At 44.2% G+C, this 16,579-nt stretch overlaps 1 protein-coding gene across 3 annotated transcripts in view; it reads right to left on the bottom strand.

Moving 5' to 3' along the window:
* ARMC3 (armadillo repeat containing 3) overlaps nucleotides 1–16,579 on the bottom strand; it is a 79,882-nt gene that overhangs the window by 16,235 nt on the left and 47,068 nt on the right. For all 3 annotated transcript variants that reach the window (XM_060248374.1, XM_060248373.1, XM_060248376.1), the window contains exons 11-15: nucleotides 11,415–11,664; nucleotides 9,978–10,114; nucleotides 8,154–8,322; nucleotides 5,236–5,336; nucleotides 755–844 (exon numbers count right to left, since the gene is read on the bottom strand). In XM_060248374.1, the coding sequence (XP_060104357.1) occupies nucleotides 755–844; nucleotides 5,236–5,336; nucleotides 8,154–8,322; nucleotides 9,978–10,114; nucleotides 11,415–11,664 (747 nt within the window). The remainder of the gene's footprint in view (nucleotides 1–754; nucleotides 845–5,235; nucleotides 5,337–8,153; nucleotides 8,323–9,977; nucleotides 10,115–11,414; nucleotides 11,665–16,579) is intronic.

Below are 16,579 nucleotides of genomic sequence, written 5' to 3' on the forward strand. Positions count from 1 at the left end.
TTCCCCCTTGAGTTGGGCAGGTGCCAAGGGATGAGGGAGGCCACTGGCCCACCAGGCTATTCCCCAGTGGCTCTCATTGCCGTCCTTGGAGTGGATTTGGACTGAAGTGGCACACCTGGCTGAAGTCAGGGCCTATCTGAAAAGGATGCTAACATCAGGCTGCCTTCTGACTGTTAAGTCATGGCCTTGTTAGATGAATGAAGCATCAGCTGATATATTCTGTATGGTTGCTAATTATTAGGAGGTGGCCTTGGAGAAAGTGAGATCTCCGAGTTGTGGGGAACAGGCAGCAGCGGTGAGTGAATGAAATAATGATTTTGGATCTGAAACAGAGAGAGAGAGAATAGGCAGACAGTAAGTCTGTGCTGCCATAAGGTGATGCTCGTAGGGATGTAAGATAAATCTCTCCCTCTCCTTGAGGACAGAAGATCTACTTCCTTGCAGGGAATAAAGCAAATATCCCAGTGATAACAAATACTCCAGTACTCTTTCCTTCACAGGAACCAGGGTTGTCAGGTCCCCCTGGCCACCAGCAGGGACCAGACCAAGACAGTGTTAGCGTTGCCTTGGAACTTTGCCACTCAGGAAGGGGGGCAGAATGTAATGATAGTTTTCTTATTTTAATTTTTCAATCTACTTTCAGACTCTATCATCTCCTAGAAGGTCTCAAAACAATTTTTCCCATTTAATTCTGAACAACTTTCTTCACGTTTAGAATCGGACACAATTGGAGAGGCAGAGTGATAGTACATACCCGGCTTTTTCTCTACTCGTTTTTCTGAAGGTACTGGCACTTCGGATAGTAGGATCATGTGACTTTTCCTCAGTTGTGGGAGGGGCTTCACTGCAATGAATCAGGAGACAACAGCTGTTGCACAATACAGTATCAGACAAATGGATAGCATGCTTACATAACAGAATAAATATATCTGCATGAACAAATATGCAAGTGTAGTGAGGAGGGATAGTCACATTCTTGAGTCAACAGGGAGGGGAAGGCTTTGTCCCAGATATATTAAGAAAAGTCACTGGCTCTTTATGCAGGAAGCCAAGTGCCTCCCAGAGGAATGGACTGAGAACTTCTTGAACCTTGAAGTCCACTGGTGTGCAGTCTTTTAAAAGAGAAGTTAACACTGGAGATTATGAAACCATCCAGAACTCCTTCAGTGTTGTACATTATAGACACTGCTTCTGTTCTTTTCCCTCTTATTTTATTCTCTCTTTTTTGTGTTTCTTCTTCTGCAACCCACCCCCCCAACCCTTTCTATCTATTTGTATGTCTAAGCCTGGACATGTATGTCTTCTTTTATTTTCATAACATGAATGCTTCAGTTTAAACTGTAAGTGCTGGGGAAACTGGCAAATTGCTATGAATGCTTGAATCTTGCTCCTATAAATTTTGCATTTTCAATTGATGCAAAGAACCACATAGAAGTAATGGGACAGCGCTATCGGGTTATGTAAAACTGTGGAAGAAACCAACTTAAGTTAGTGAAGGTTCTGAAGGTCAACTGAAGGACAAAGGATATAGTTGACAGGGCTGGGAGGTGTCTTGGTTGCTTCTGACCACTGCAGTAATAGAAAGAGGACTGATTCCTCATTAGCAGTTGCTCCATGATCCATGACTTTTGATCCATGGAACTCTAAAAAAACGAGAGCAGGAAGCTGTGAGGAAAACTGAAGGGAGCTGCAGATCAAAATGCGTCCATGCAGCAACTGGTGGGGAATTAATTGATTGAGATGGGGAAAGCAGAAGCTCAGGGTGGAGCAACTGCTAGTGAGGAATTGGTCGAGATGTCTGCAGATAGCAGAAGTCTGTGCTATAGATGGGAAGAGACTGTCTAGTTTGGGATGTGGTAGAGGTTGTGAAGGAGGGTGAGGGAACAGTATACAACTGGACCCCTCTTCTGATGCCAAGGTCACCTCAACCCATAAATCAGGAATGGGATAAGTGTTTAAATACCTGTCATAGAAATCAATGGATGTCAAAAACAGTGATGCTACATTTGATTTCAATATCGATCTCAATATTCTACAGCTCAAACGTTTGATTTCAATACTGATCTCAATATTCTAGAGTCCAAACAACACACGGTGACTTGGGATCTCTGTTTGGCTCCCCAGATGTGTCCCCATCTTTTATATAGCTGTATTATACATATACAAAAACCAAACACATTATGCTTGGCTGGATGCATGCCCCTTGAAAATCCCACATATTGGTTACTGGAAATGAATTAAGTGAAACCATGCAAGTACAAAGTCTCAATAAGCAAAATTTTGGATTCTTGCCATGAAGGAAGAAACAGTCTACTTTGATTAACTTAAGCAACTTAGGCCCTATATCCTTCTGAGAAAGTTATCTTGTCTTATGTTCTTCTTTAATCATAAGGTGGCATATACAGAGTTCTAAGTATTCCATCCAATTAATGATCAGACCTAGACATGCTTAGCTTCAATAAGGTTACAGTATCATAGACTTTCCAACTATACTATGATACATCAATCCTGATGACTACAGTCTTCTACAGCATTTCCCAGCTGGCAAGTTAAAACAGCAAGAGCAGAGAGGAAGATAAATCTTTGTAGAATAACTTTTCTTCAAAGGTCCAACAAGTCCAGAACATCTTATTCAAATTCTTTTTCTATTTGGGCAGGCTTTGGTAATCAGGGATGAATGAATGCGTTTTCATCAGTACTTGTTTTAATAATCCTGTATGTTGTGATTAGGGTGGCCAGACCGTCCCGGTCTCCCGGGACATTCCCGGTTCTGGCCACCCAATCCCGGCTCCCGGGCTGCCTATACCGGGACCATTAAAGGTCCCGGTTTAGGCAGCCCCGGAGCCGGTGGGCCGCGGGCGCCGGCGGGGAAGGCGGCGAGTGAGGGAGGGAGCATCCCTGCGCCTGCGCAGGGCCCCTGCGCAGGCGCAGGGACGCTCCCTCCCTCACTCGCCGCCTTCCCCGCCCACGCGCGGGGCCCGGCGGCAGTGGTGGAGGCCTCTCCGTGGCCTCCGCTGGTCGCTGGAAGCCCTCCAGAGACTCTGGAGGGCCTCCAGGGACCAGCGGAGGCCGCGGGGAGGCCGCGGGGCACCCGGCGCTGGTCCCGGAAGGCCTTCCAGAGCCTGTGGAAGGCCTTCCGGGACCAGCGCCGGCCAGCGAAGGCTTCCCCGCGGCCTCCGCTGGTCCCTGGAGGCCCTCCAGAGTCTCTGGAGGGCCTCCAGGGACCAGCGGAGGCCGCGGGGAGGCCGCGGGGCACCCGGCGCTGGTCCCGGAAGGCCTTCCAGAGCCTCTGGAAGGCCTTCCGGGACCAGCGCCGGCTTCCCCGCGGCCTCCGCTGGTCCCTGGAGGCCCTCCAGAGTCTCTGGAGGGCCTCCAGGGACCAGCGGAGGCCGCGGGGAGGCCGCGGGGCACCCGGCACTGGTCCCGGAAGGCCTTCCAGAGCCTCTGGAAGGCCTTCCGGGACCAGCGCCGGCCAGCGAAGGCTTCCCCGCGGCCTCCGCTGGTCCCTGGAGGCCCTGCACGCTGAAGCAGCCTGTCGGTCACTTCCGGGTTCCTGTCCTGCATCTCGACCTGTGTTATTAGTGACAGGCTGCTTCGGCGTGCCGCTGCGCCGGCCCCCTGGGCCCCACAACGATGGGACCGATGCCACAGGGACGGGCTCGAAACACTCTATAACCCCTCAAAAGAACAGCAGTCTAGCTCGCTTCCCCCGAGCCCTGCCGCCATAAGCCTCAAGGGGGCTCATTTTGCGGCATCTCCCGGCGGGAGGGTGGCACCCGCACGGGACACATATCAAATGAAAGAGGGGGCGCAGGGCTATCAGAAACAGCCGGCGGAGGGAGTCGGGAGAGCACCCCACTGGGGGATCCACACCCCGAAAGTGATGAAGGTGGCACAGATAGAGCCAACAGAGCAAACAGGACAAAATAAATAGGCTGCATTATGCAGCACAGTTGAGAAAGTGCCTTATCCCATATACTGATGAAGTATATACAGGATTTCAGAACAAAATTGTTTCCGGCGGTGATATTTGGGGGATTTTTGGGGATGTCACAGGAAGTGCTGTGAAGTCACTTCCTGTTTCCGGCAGTGGCATTTGGGGGAAATGATGTCATTTGGGGGAAATGATGTCACAGGAAGTGATGTCACTTCCCATTTCCGGCAGGTGACACGGGGAAATGATGTCACAGGAAGTGATGTCACTTCCTGTTTCCTGTGGTGGCATGCCGTCGCCGGAAGTGACGTCACCGGAAGTGACGCCACTTCCTGTTTCCGGCGGCGCGCGGGCGCTTCGCGCGCGCGCACCCCTACCTCCTCCCCCCCCCAATGTGTCCCTGGCTGGCCTTCAGACATTATGGTCACCCTAGTTGTGATCTATTTTTATTTTATCTATGGTGAGCCTTGGTGTAGGAAGAAACAAGGAGAAGTGAGTGGCTTAGAATTGTAAATAACCAGGGAATTAAATTTGGCTATATCAGAGTTGGAGAGCGAAACTAGTAGACTGAGTAGAATGTCAGAGTGAGACTTGGACTTGAGAGTTCAAATCTCACTCAGTCATGAAGCTAGCTGGACCAACTTGACCTGCGTCACAGGGTCATTAAACAGCACACCTTAGAAGGAAGACACAATATTAAAAGTAACAAATAAAAACCAAATGATGGTTCATTGGTAGAATACATCATTGGTAGAATACATCATGCCTTCATTTAACCCCAAGCATTTGTGATTTAAAAGGACCTTGGATAGGAAGCCTGGGAATAGGACTATCAGATTCTGAGCTTCTCAAACCCTGAGACTTATGAGAGCAGCAGGACTTCGTGATGTCACAGCGAATATAAGTACTAACGGCAGTATTTCTATACACAGTTAGAAATTGTACCATATGTGAATCTGTAGCCACAGCCATGTGGCTTTAAAGGGAACTGTTTATCATAACAAATAACTACACAATGGAAATGAACTGTGTACCAAATGTAAAATGCAACTGACCTCTTAGTGCCAAATTTCTGTCTCCAATTTCCTCTGTGTGTGTGTGTGTAGCAGTAGTAGTAGTAGTTACCACCAGCAAGCATGTGTACAAGCATTAAAAGAAGTCCTTTAATTTGATGGATTGAGGAGAAACCCCAAATCCTAAGACCTGGCAATGTAGACATTACTGGGTTTTGGCCTGCCCAGTTTAAGTCAGCTCTGTGTATATCTTAAATAAAGAATCAGAAGAGTGCTTAGCAGACTCACGTTTCTGGTGATTTAGCATTCACTAAGATTATAGCACGACGGTCATTGAGTTCCTGAGCACTGAGTTCCTCCAGAGACAATAATTTTACACCCCGTTTTACCTGTAGAGTGATTAAAGCATGCGACATATTAAGTTCAGATTCCATTTGAGCTGTTATCTACATTAATTCGGATGAAAAGCAAAATGTTAACAAACCCAGTAGAATTTGTCATGTAAAATATTTTTTTTCAACAAAGCAAACTCTTAATTTTTTTTTTTAATTTAATCTTGCAGCACAAGATGTGGACCTGGCATGTATGACTGAGACCCGGGCAACACGGGGTGAAATACTTGCCTTGAAAGAGCTGGCCCCACCAAGTTTCTCAGTCCCCTATCAATCCCAAACTAAGGGGAGTGTGGCTTGACAGTACTCATCCAGGAAGATTCTCCTTCAGGGCACTCCCCATTTCAAAGGTCACCAGTACTGATTGTGCTGGCCTAGTTTGGGACACTGAGAAGAGTTGGCTGGATTAAAAGAAGCTGTGGTAACACCACTCTTTAAAAAGCCATTTCTGGATCTTATGGATCCTTCCAATTACTGCCCAGTCTCAATTCTTTTGTTTCTGGGTAAGGTAATTGAGAGAGCGATGGCAGAGCAGCTCCAGAATTTCCTGGAAGGTACATCAACTCTGGACCCTTTCCAGTCCACCTTCTGCCCTGGCCACGGGATGGAGACAGCATTGGTTGCCCTCACAGACAACCTCTGCAGACATCTGGATTGAAGCAGGTCAGTGCTGCTGCTACAGTGGTGTTTGACATGGCCAATTATGACCTTTTGACCCACCACCTTACTGACACAGGAGTTCATGGGGTGGTCTTGAAATGGCTTTCCTCATTTCTCCAAGGTCAGGGACAGAGGGTAGCACTAGGAGAGAGGTTGTCAACTAGATACCCCCTACTATGTAGGGTCCCTCAAGGGGCAGTTGTCTCTCAAGGGTTGTCTAACATCTATATGTGCCCTCTTGCCCGCTGGTGAGGAGTTTTGAGCTGGGATGTAACCAGTACACTGATGACACCCAGATGTATCTGCTGATGAGTGGGCAGCTGGATACCACCCCAGTAAATTTGGCTGAGGGGCTGAAGGCTGTGATGGGATGGTTGAAACAGAGCTGGCTGAGACTGAATCCTGCTAAGACTGAGGTTTTGTGGATGGGTGGGTGGGACTCAGGATTGGGGTGCCACTTCCATGTCCTTGATGGTGTGCCCCTAACACTGGCACCAACTGTCAGGAGCTTGGGTGTGGTTCTGGATGCCTTCATATCAATGGAGTCTCAGGTCATAAATGCTGCCATACTGGCATATTTCCCAAAAAATCACAACACTCTGCAGAGGAAAAAAAATCACTGTGCTCTGCATCTAGCTGTCCTGAGCCAGGGCCTTTTCAGGGCGTGGAGGTACTCTCTGCTGAATTTCATCCACATCCTGTGGGACCTAATGCAGTTCCACAAGGCTTGCAAGACAGAGATGTTCTGCCAGGGTTCCATCTCTTCTGGCACTCCTCCCCACCCCATTTTCTGCCTATCCCACACAATAGTGGCACAATCAGGTAGTGTTTTAACTGTGTACTGTTTCTCTGCTTTAAACTGTTTTTATTATTTATATTTCTATTGTAATTTAAATATCTGAAGAAGTGTGCTTGCATGTGAAAGCTTATACTTTGAATAAAGCTTTGTTGGTCATAAAAGTGCCACTGAATTCAGATTTTTATTATTCCTGTTTGACCCTGAATCTTTTAAACATCTTCATTATATTGTATGATGATTTACTGCTCACCTTCCACCTATATGTATAGACTAGTGGTAATTTGATACTGTGAGCCGCCCTGAGTCCGCTTGCGGAGAGGGCGGGATGTAATAAATAAATAATAAATAAATAAATAATAAATTTCCATTTTGTTTCTGTGTCTTGACTCTAATTGTCCCTTCCAGACCACTAAATACCCCCACCCTCTCTCTTCCTACATGTAATGGTTGAGGAAATTCTGTTTCACTGTATCTGAAGACATATACTTGCACATGAAAGCTTATACCTCAAATAAAACTTCGTTGTTTTCAAAGGTGTCACTGAATTCTAACTTTGTTTTATTAATTTATGAATGTGTTTTACCATTCTTCACCACCCTGTGCATTCTGTACACAGGGAAGGGTTAAGGTTTCGAATTAAATATTATTTTAAATATCATTAATGAAAAATACATTTTTTTGAAATGCCTCCGTACTGCTAAATCCATTGTTCAGCTTTTTAAAAAAGATACGCAAATTATGTCTCTGTCTAGTAAAAAAATGAAGCACAATAAAAGAGAATGGTGTGGTTTTAAAAACTTATTTTGTAGATGTTTAAACAACCAGAAATGTATGCTGCAAATACATACTGAGTAGAATGGCAGTCCAGAAAAGCAAAGCAAACGTAAATACTTCCAAAAAGCAGATCCCTGTCTATAATGCAGACTCACCAGGATTCACAGTTTCAAGAGAAACAATGCATATTAAGAAGAGGCTCAGATGTATGCTTTCTTTCCCAGCAGCATCAGGAGGTGATAACTGAGAAGGGTCAGGCTGGGAAGGAGAGCACCCTGCAGCCAAATTCCTGTGATCAAGGCAGTGCAGACTCTTTTCCACTGTGCAACTGTCTATCAGGAAGTCCATCATCACTCAACAGAAGGGAGGGGAAAAGGTGAAAGTGATGGACACCAACAGGTTACAATGGGCTTACTGGAGCAACTTCACCTAGCACTGTGATTGAAGAATGAAAAGCAATGTCCTGGGAAATGTGAGAAGGAATAATCTGTTTTCTGGATGTGAAATTTTGCCTTGATATCAGTTCTCTAAACCCACTTCCTTGTCTAAGCAAGAAGAAGCAGATACTTAAAGCATTTTACCTGTCCATAATCATAGAACCCGTCCAAAATTATATTATTGGATGCTAAATACCCCATTTGACTATATTTTTGGGGAAGATTGTGGTCGAGTATTTTATCCAAAGCCATTTCACTGAAGTTATTTTTTCGCCCAATTGACAAGTTAATTTCTTCAAGAATGTCTAAAGCACTGTTAGAAGGGGGAAAAAAGAGAAAGAAACATTATTCTATATACTCTAACCAATTTACTGCAAAGAACTGACATGCCAAATATAAAGCCAAGTATGTATCTATGAGCTGTCAAACTGCTACTAACTTATGGCAACCGCAGCAGGGGTTTGCAAAACATGAGAAACAGACATGGTTTGCCAGTGGCTTCCTCTACAGAGTCTTCTTCGGTGGTCTCTTTTCCAGGTACTACCCTGCTTAGCTTCTGAGACCTGATGAGATCAGGCTATACCTTGCCACCTTCCTTCCACTTAATACCATATTAGCACACTATTATGGAGAACAGTGTCCCTATATGGTCTTTTATTCAGTGCATGGGGATTACATTGACTTCTATCTCAGTCTCAGACTTTTATTATGTAGACCAAGAACATTCTATGACAAAGAAACCAAAAAACATGAGTTTCTTGAAACTGCTGCAGCCTAGAAATCCAAGCAGGCCAGAGGACTGCAACCTTCTGTTGAATGAAAGGTGCTGGTTATTACCCACGAAGTCTGGAACCTATATATCTACTGGAGACCCATGCTCCTAATATGCTTCACTAAGGTTACTCTGTTCAACTGATTAATCGTTGTTTAAAAGTCCATCTTGCTGACAAATCACACTTGTAACTTAAGAAAGAACTTTTTCAGTGGTGGCCCCCACCTGGTGGCACAGCCTATCTGAGGCTGTCAGAAAGGTACCTAACCATGATGATTTTTCAGAAGCAAAGGAAAACTGAATGATCTCAACCAGCATTTTGCTGATGAGCTTGGTAAGAGCTTGGGCCAGAAGGCCTTATAAGAACTCTGGACTTGGCATGACCCTGCTGTCTGAGCTGGGCAGTTTTATTCTATTTGCACTTATATTTTATGTAATCCCCTTTTGTATCTTTCATTAGGGGCTAAACACATCATGAACAAATTAATAAATAAATAGTCCATTATCTGGGAAGATCAACAAAACCCCACCTGGTGAGTGCACATACACTTTTAAACAGAGCCACATACACACTTACAAGACGGAAGCAAGAGAGAGTTCTGCGGCAGCTGGGAAGCTGTGAGCTTAAAAGGAAATTGATCTGGAAAGAAAGTTTAATGCAGGGCTACAAGTAACAGTCTCCTCATATCAGAAAGCAGAATGATCAAAATACAGTCGTGCATGTGAAACTCTGTGACTGACCACCTTCAATAAACAAGGGGAGCTGGAGCGGGGATAGTATTTGACTCTGGAATCAGTGCCAGGAAATGGATTGAGGCTCTCTCTCCTCCATCAGTAGGAAGTCCCGCTTGAATTAAGTCACACAGCCACGACATTCAGCTCTCACCCAGATTCCAATACTGCAGTCAAAGGAGCAGCTTTCAAGACATGCTGAATACCAACCATTTTATACATTCCTGCAATGACTTCTGTTCTGCCAGAAATGAATACCGCATATACCAAGTACAACAAAAGTCTGGCAAAATTAAACATTGCTTTTCCCCTAGTTTTTTAAAGCCAGGAAACCATTTCTCTTAAACTCTTTTTACATAAATGTTAAATAAAATGAAAATGCATCTGTGCAGACATTCATAAATGCAACTTTGCCATTCAAACCATCCACTCCTGCCCTTTGCTTCAGCAGCACTTCTACTCACCCAAGCCTTGTCATTTCTGCTGCTGTTGGCTCATCACTGGCACAAACCATAACAGCCCAACAAGCATTTCTTCTGACTTCATCATTCCTTGAATGGAGGAGTTTAACAAGAGGCTCGAGCCCACCCATGTTTCGTAACTATAAACACAAACAAAACCAAGAAAAGCTGCTTGCCAAAAGCTATCTTCACTTGGGTGGGAAGCTCAGGTATGAAGGACTTGGCAACAATTGAGGCAGAGCTATTAAAGCTGCGTCTGTGCTGGAGCCCCCACACATGCTTTTGTCCTGCATAAGGAGCACACATCTGCCCCTCTGCGCAGAACAACATTTGGATTACATGCAAGTGTCCTGCCCTAGAATGCCAGGAGCAGACTGGGATGCTGTCTTGTGCTAAATCCACCCGTGAGGAAGGGCTCCAGCTGGCTACCAGATATAGCTAACTTCTAAGCACTCCTTTCCCTCAGCAAGGTCATTTATTCATGAACCAACTGCCTTGGAAGCTGGTATGTGACTCTCTACTGTTAACCTTGCATTGCACCCCACAGGGCTGGGTGTTTGCATTTCAGCACAATGTGCTCTTCTTTATTCTCTTGTCGGTTTTTTAAATTTGATAGGCTTGTTTTTGTTGTTGTCCTATTTGTTTATTTATATTCTGCCCATTCCCCCCTCGTAGGGGCTCAGGGTGGAGTACAACATAAATAATAAAATCACAACAGCATGATAATAAAAAACCAATTACAATATTCAGTACAACAGAATGGTCCAGCAGGGTCTTCAGTGGGTCTTTTGTCATTGGGCCTTCACTGTCACACAGCTTTATCTTCTCGCTTGTTTTGAGTCTTCCCTTGCTTGTTTCCATGCTTCTGCTGCATACACTTATCCTATACTTGATGGACACTGCAGCAAAACTGCATGAGCTCCCAAATGCCTCTGGCCACAGCTGAACCCAGGAGCTAAGCAACAGTGGGGACTTCCAGTCTGGCTTTGGTTCAGCCTTAAAAACAACTCATGTGTTATCCTTTGTCACTTGATTCCACACAATATACGTATAAAGATTTGTCTCAATATGCATGTTTGGAAAGTCAATGTTTGCGTGATTTAAAAAAAAAATTCCCCACAAAAATGTTCATATATTAGAAGAATATTTGGATCCTTGTTTTTGTACAGTACTCTAGTTCATAGTAAATTAAAAAAAATCCTGCTTGTGGTTTAAACCTTCCACCTTTCCCCAAACGTGGCTGACAGACAAGACTGCATTTCTGCTTTTCCTGGGGCTTGCTATAAACTGACCTATGCACAGGTAATAAAGAGCTACAAGTGAATAGACCTTTCCCAGACAGACATAATAAAGTGCATTCATTCAAGAAAGATTCAACATGGAAAACAAATCAGGGTTTTGTAATAGAGAAATGCAAAACAAACAATGTATGTACTTCACCTCAGCTCTTGCATCAGCATCGCAACCAACCGCAGCTACCGTGAGTGCTGCAGTGCTTTGTACAAGGCTGTTGGAGGAATGGAGCGGTTCAACAATGGCACTCATAATGCCATGGCTCTGAATGCTGAGGCGCAATGGCTCCTGGGTGGCCAGGTTGGTGAGAACTGTGGCAGCACTCGCAACAGCCCCATCTCTCTTGGAACTCAGAACATTGATCAAGGGCTCAATGCCATCAGCTTCAGCAACAGCACTAGAAAAGTGGATAAAAAACAAACATCTGTGGGTTGGAACCCAGGAAAGCACCCTGAAGGTATTCATTTATAAGTCATATCAACAGCTGTCCCTTTTCCAAACCAGATAAAGGAAATGGTTGAATAACTTTTTATTGAACATCCATTGAAGTCGGTGAATTTAGAAGCAGGCAACTTTGATTAGGATTTTACTCAGGCAGCCCAATTCTGAGGGCTTCTGCAGCAGAAGCAACAGAGATGCTGCTGGTCTGAACCCTTGGCCCATTCTGTAGTGGTGCAACACACACCCCTCCATGAGGCACAGACAGCATAGCAAGTATGTTAGAATCCACAGAGTCCACAGCAAGCCTGGCAGCTCCCACCTATCAGGAAGTAGAACCTATCAGGAAGTAGAACTCAAGTGCAGCCAATGACCACCCACCACTGCCCCTTGACACCTCTCCCCACCCACAGGAAGCAAGCAGGCAGAGAGGAAAGTACAACCCCTAGAAAGTCATGTGGCCTGAGGGAAAGGGGTACAGACCAATATGTGTGGGGAGTGTTCGAGGTGCCATTGGGCCTCTGTTATATCATGCAGCTGAACAAAACAGAAGTCTAGTGGCACCATAACCACCACCAACAATGACCCCAGCATGAACATCCCTGGGCCAGAGTCCACCCCTTTGGATGTTAGAAGGGGAGATCACACAGGTGGGGGGGGGGGAGAAGATATAGCAGGGAGGGGTGTGGGGGTGGGGATGCCCTGGCAAGGGAGTGGCAAACAGCCTAATAGGGGACTGCCAGAATCCCTGTGTGCCCCCCTCCCCCATCATAGGCAGTTCTCTTGGGTACATTTTCTGGGGAGTATACCCCATTACGTGATGCAGGGCATACTGCTGGGTGGGCCTGGCTCCGATCACTCTAATTCTCCCACATCTTCCATTTGGACTGCTCTAAAAGCAGCATGCACCAGGGAAATCACCTCTTTCTAGTGGAGTTCTTCTATATGCCTTCATAATATTGTTCTTGTAAACAACATAAGGCATATGCCCAACTCACTAGCATTTCATTGTGGTTTTATATCAGGCTCATCTGTTTGTTAAACAAAACTTGGCAGAGCTGTTAGCACAGGAAATATGCAGATGGAAATCTCAGTTACCCATGTGCTTTCTTATTTATAACTGTGCTTTAAAGTATTTTTGTCTTTATTCCTACATTGGGGGGACCTTGGCTATTACTATAGTTTTAAAATAGATGTAATAGTCATCCACTTATTTATTACATGTCTCCACACTTCATCTGGGGTGCCTGAAGTTTGGTTCCCAGGCCTGGCTACATTCACTACTGTCTTGTGCACCCTTCAGAGAAGTCCATGGAGTATGGACAACAAAGCATCATGGTCCAAATCCAAAAGCCTCATGCACTGGAGACACTGTGTGGTGTGCCCATGTAGAAGAGGGACTGTGGCTCAGTGGCAGAGCACATGCTTTGTATACATAAGGCCCTAGGTTCAATCCTGAGTTAAAGGGGTTCAGGTAGCAGGTGTTGGTAAAGATTCCTCCTCTATTTGAGATCCTGGAGAATCTATCAGTCAAAGTACAAGATACTGAGCTGAAAGACCTACAGTGCCACCCTAAGCCTAGCGACACCTTATCCAATGAAGGGGTGCAGGGCTTTTTTTGAGCAAGAATGCACAGGAACACAGTTCCAGCTGGCTTGGTGTCAGGGGGTGTGGCCTAATATGCAAAAAAAGCCCTGGAGGGATGTAATGTTGCTTAGGTGCAGGAGTCTGATGGTGTAGGCCAGTTTCCCACTTCAGTATGTAAGGATCATTCCCCTGTTTTCATCAGCTCGATATAAAGGACCCCAGGTAGATATTTGGACTATTTCCTACAACACTTCTGATGATATTTAAAAGTCTCAGGGGAGTTATTTCCTGTTAGTTTTATGTCTCATCGTTTTAATGTTCTAACTTACTAGCTGTTTTGGTTATTTTTATATTGCATTTTATAGCATGTGGCTATTTTATTTTAAACTTGTGGCTAAAGGCTGCCTTTGACACTTCATTTAAGAAATCCTCTCCTAAATCATTGCTTACAAAGTCAGAATTTGTTGACCCACAACCTTAGGTGCTGACATTACAATAATACTGATTATTAAATATTCATATTTCATTTGGGCTATTCTGGAGGCCCAAAAATAATAAGTAGGAAAAAGAAGAAGAGAGGAAAATATTGGATTTGTTCCCTGCCCTCAGGGCCGGTGCGTGGGAGTAGGCAAAGTAGGCAGTTGCCTAGGGTGCCTCCTGGCTTAGTGCCCCCTCCCTGGCTCCTGACCACTGTCACCTTGTCCTCGCCCATCACCAAGCTGCCCTCAAGAAAGCCAAGCCCTCTCCCCGATGTGTGACTTGGTCTCCCACCTCATCCTATCCTGACATGGCTGGCAAGCACTTATTCTGGTTTTTTTTTTTATAACATCACATTTTTTTTTGAAAAAATTAAAATTAAAAATCAGTAAATTAAAAATGTGAAAAGTTTCGGGTTTTCCTATATTTTTTAATAATGGGGGGGCACTAGTGGATGATTTGCCTAGGGCGCCAGAAAGCCTAGCACCAGCCCTACCTGCCCTTCACTACACACATCAGCTTGCAATCTCCTTTTCCTTCCCCTTACCACCTACCCTGTCAGGTAGGTGGGGCTGAGAGCTCTCTCCAAGAACTGCTCTTTTGAGAACAGCTCTGAGAGACTTATGACTGGCCCAAGGTCACTCCAGCAATTGCATGTAGAGGAGTGGGGAATCATACCCAATTCTCCCAGATAAGAGTCTGTGCACTTAACCACTACACCAAACTACACCAAAGCATTTTAGGACTAAGATATGCCAGTCTGTATCAGCTTCCCTGTTTAAGGACCTTCAAGCTTTATTTTAGATACAAGTCCCAACAGTTTAAGGGTTCTCTTTACTGAAAGGTAGCTGTACTCTAGGAAGAACATGACTAAAGTATCTACAAAAAGGTCCATTTCAATATTAAGATTCAGGCTCCAGCATCCTCTTATTATCTAACCCCCCCCCCCCAAGAATGTTATAAAAGCAAGAAGTAGCCAGCCACCTCAACAGGTGATGTAAATTCCTGGTGATGCAGAGTTAATTGGAGCCCTGTTAAGCCACAATATTTTTAGGAGGCATGAATGCCAACAAGCCATTTCAGGTATCTTGGAATGCAGATCGCTACACTGGTCCAAAACAAAATGCAAAACTAAAAGTAATTTAAAATTTTTAAATTAGGACCAACCAAAGTAACATCAAACAACACAAGCTTTTTAAAAAAAAAATTCTATACAGGATGCAGATAAGAGACCTTACAGAAGAGAGCTGGGATCACTTTTAACCACCGCTACTCATCCCTTTTAACATCCACCCTAACAAAGAGATAAGGAGAACTTGAAAGACAGCAAACTGTTTTGTGTCATTTTGGTTAATCATAGAAAAGATATTGTATAGCTTTTGTTATCAGAAATAGATATTCATGTTTCATGCTATAAAAGTCATTTTTAAAGGCTAAATGCTTAGTATAAAATTACTTGAAAATAATGGCATGTGTTTCCAAAAAGGCTTGAATAGAAAACTAGTTTTTTTCCAGTAACCTTTACATAATACCTCATCTGGAACTGCTCATAAACAGGCCAGAATACAAGAACCTTCAAGAGGCTTGAGCAGGTCTTTTTTTCTTGTAAAATTTAAAGTTAAAAAGGGCTGAAGCTTCTGAGTACAGCACTACACAAGAATTGCCCTCCTGTACCAAGACTCCAGTCCAGTAGTGGATTTCGACAAAGGTCTGCAATTACCGCAATCGCACATGCTGAGGAAAGTTCCACAGGCTGTCACTAGGGGCCAGTATTAAGTCACTTTCCTACAACAAAGGCTTATTCCAGAAGAATCATTTAAACCTACCTAGCCTACGAAAAACATTTGTACTTTTATTAATGAGTGCTAATCTTATTTTAAATAGGACTCAGCGGAACATTTACAATGCGTGCATACATTCAGTAAATATGTGAATAATTTGCATTTTTGTACACAAAGCTTATGTGCTGCTCTGTAAACAATATTCTTTGTGCTAGAATCCCTCCCCCCTCCCTTCCCCCAGGCCTTTTTTGGTGGATTTTTGCAAGCAAGATGCCGCCTGCGGTTATTATCAGAGAAGACCCAAATTTGCTTTTTTTGTGCCTGTACTTGGGTGATGATATACAATATTTTGTGAAATCTGAGTGTGTTCCAGGATGTCTGATGAATTATGTCTTCAGAACTAATGTAATTCCTGGAACAGTTTAAAAATCCTCAAATCAGCTACCCTTTGACCAATGCATTTCTGCAACTGAACTGAAGTATCATGGTATAATGGAAGGAGAAGAGTGTTTACCTTGACCCATTACATCTAATTATTTTGAAGAAATCTCAATTTCAGCTAGTACAAATGCCTGCTCAAAAACAGCTTGTAAAGGTTCATGCCATCTTTTTTCCTTAGACATATGTGGCATTCCAAACAGTTCCTTGTCCATTACTATCAGCAGATGGCTCCAAGAAATTATTGCAGTAAAAAGATTTCAGCAGTTGCACAGAGGACTGTCATTTGTCAAATCAATTTGACACTAAACGATGTTTGGTTTCTGGTTCTAGGGCTTATGCTGTAGGATGCTTGAAAGCTATGCTCCTTTCTAAGGGCTTTTAAAAATTTATTTAAGTTCTATTTTATCTGTTTCAATTGGAATTTTAATTTATTGTATATTCTGTTGCTCTCATAATGTTTGGTGGTTTTAAGGTTAGAGCACTGCTAGCTCACTTTCCTCCTTTTCCTTGTTAATTGAGCTGGTGGGAGGATGAGATGTTTTCTCAGTAAGGGAGAATTTTAAGCGCTTGGCTGAAGATTGATTAATA

The sequence above is a fragment of the Heteronotia binoei genome, chromosome 10 (assembly GCF_032191835.1).
Source record: "Heteronotia binoei isolate CCM8104 ecotype False Entrance Well chromosome 10, APGP_CSIRO_Hbin_v1, whole genome shotgun sequence".
Lineage (NCBI taxonomy): Eukaryota > Metazoa > Chordata > Lepidosauria > Squamata > Gekkonidae > Heteronotia > Heteronotia binoei.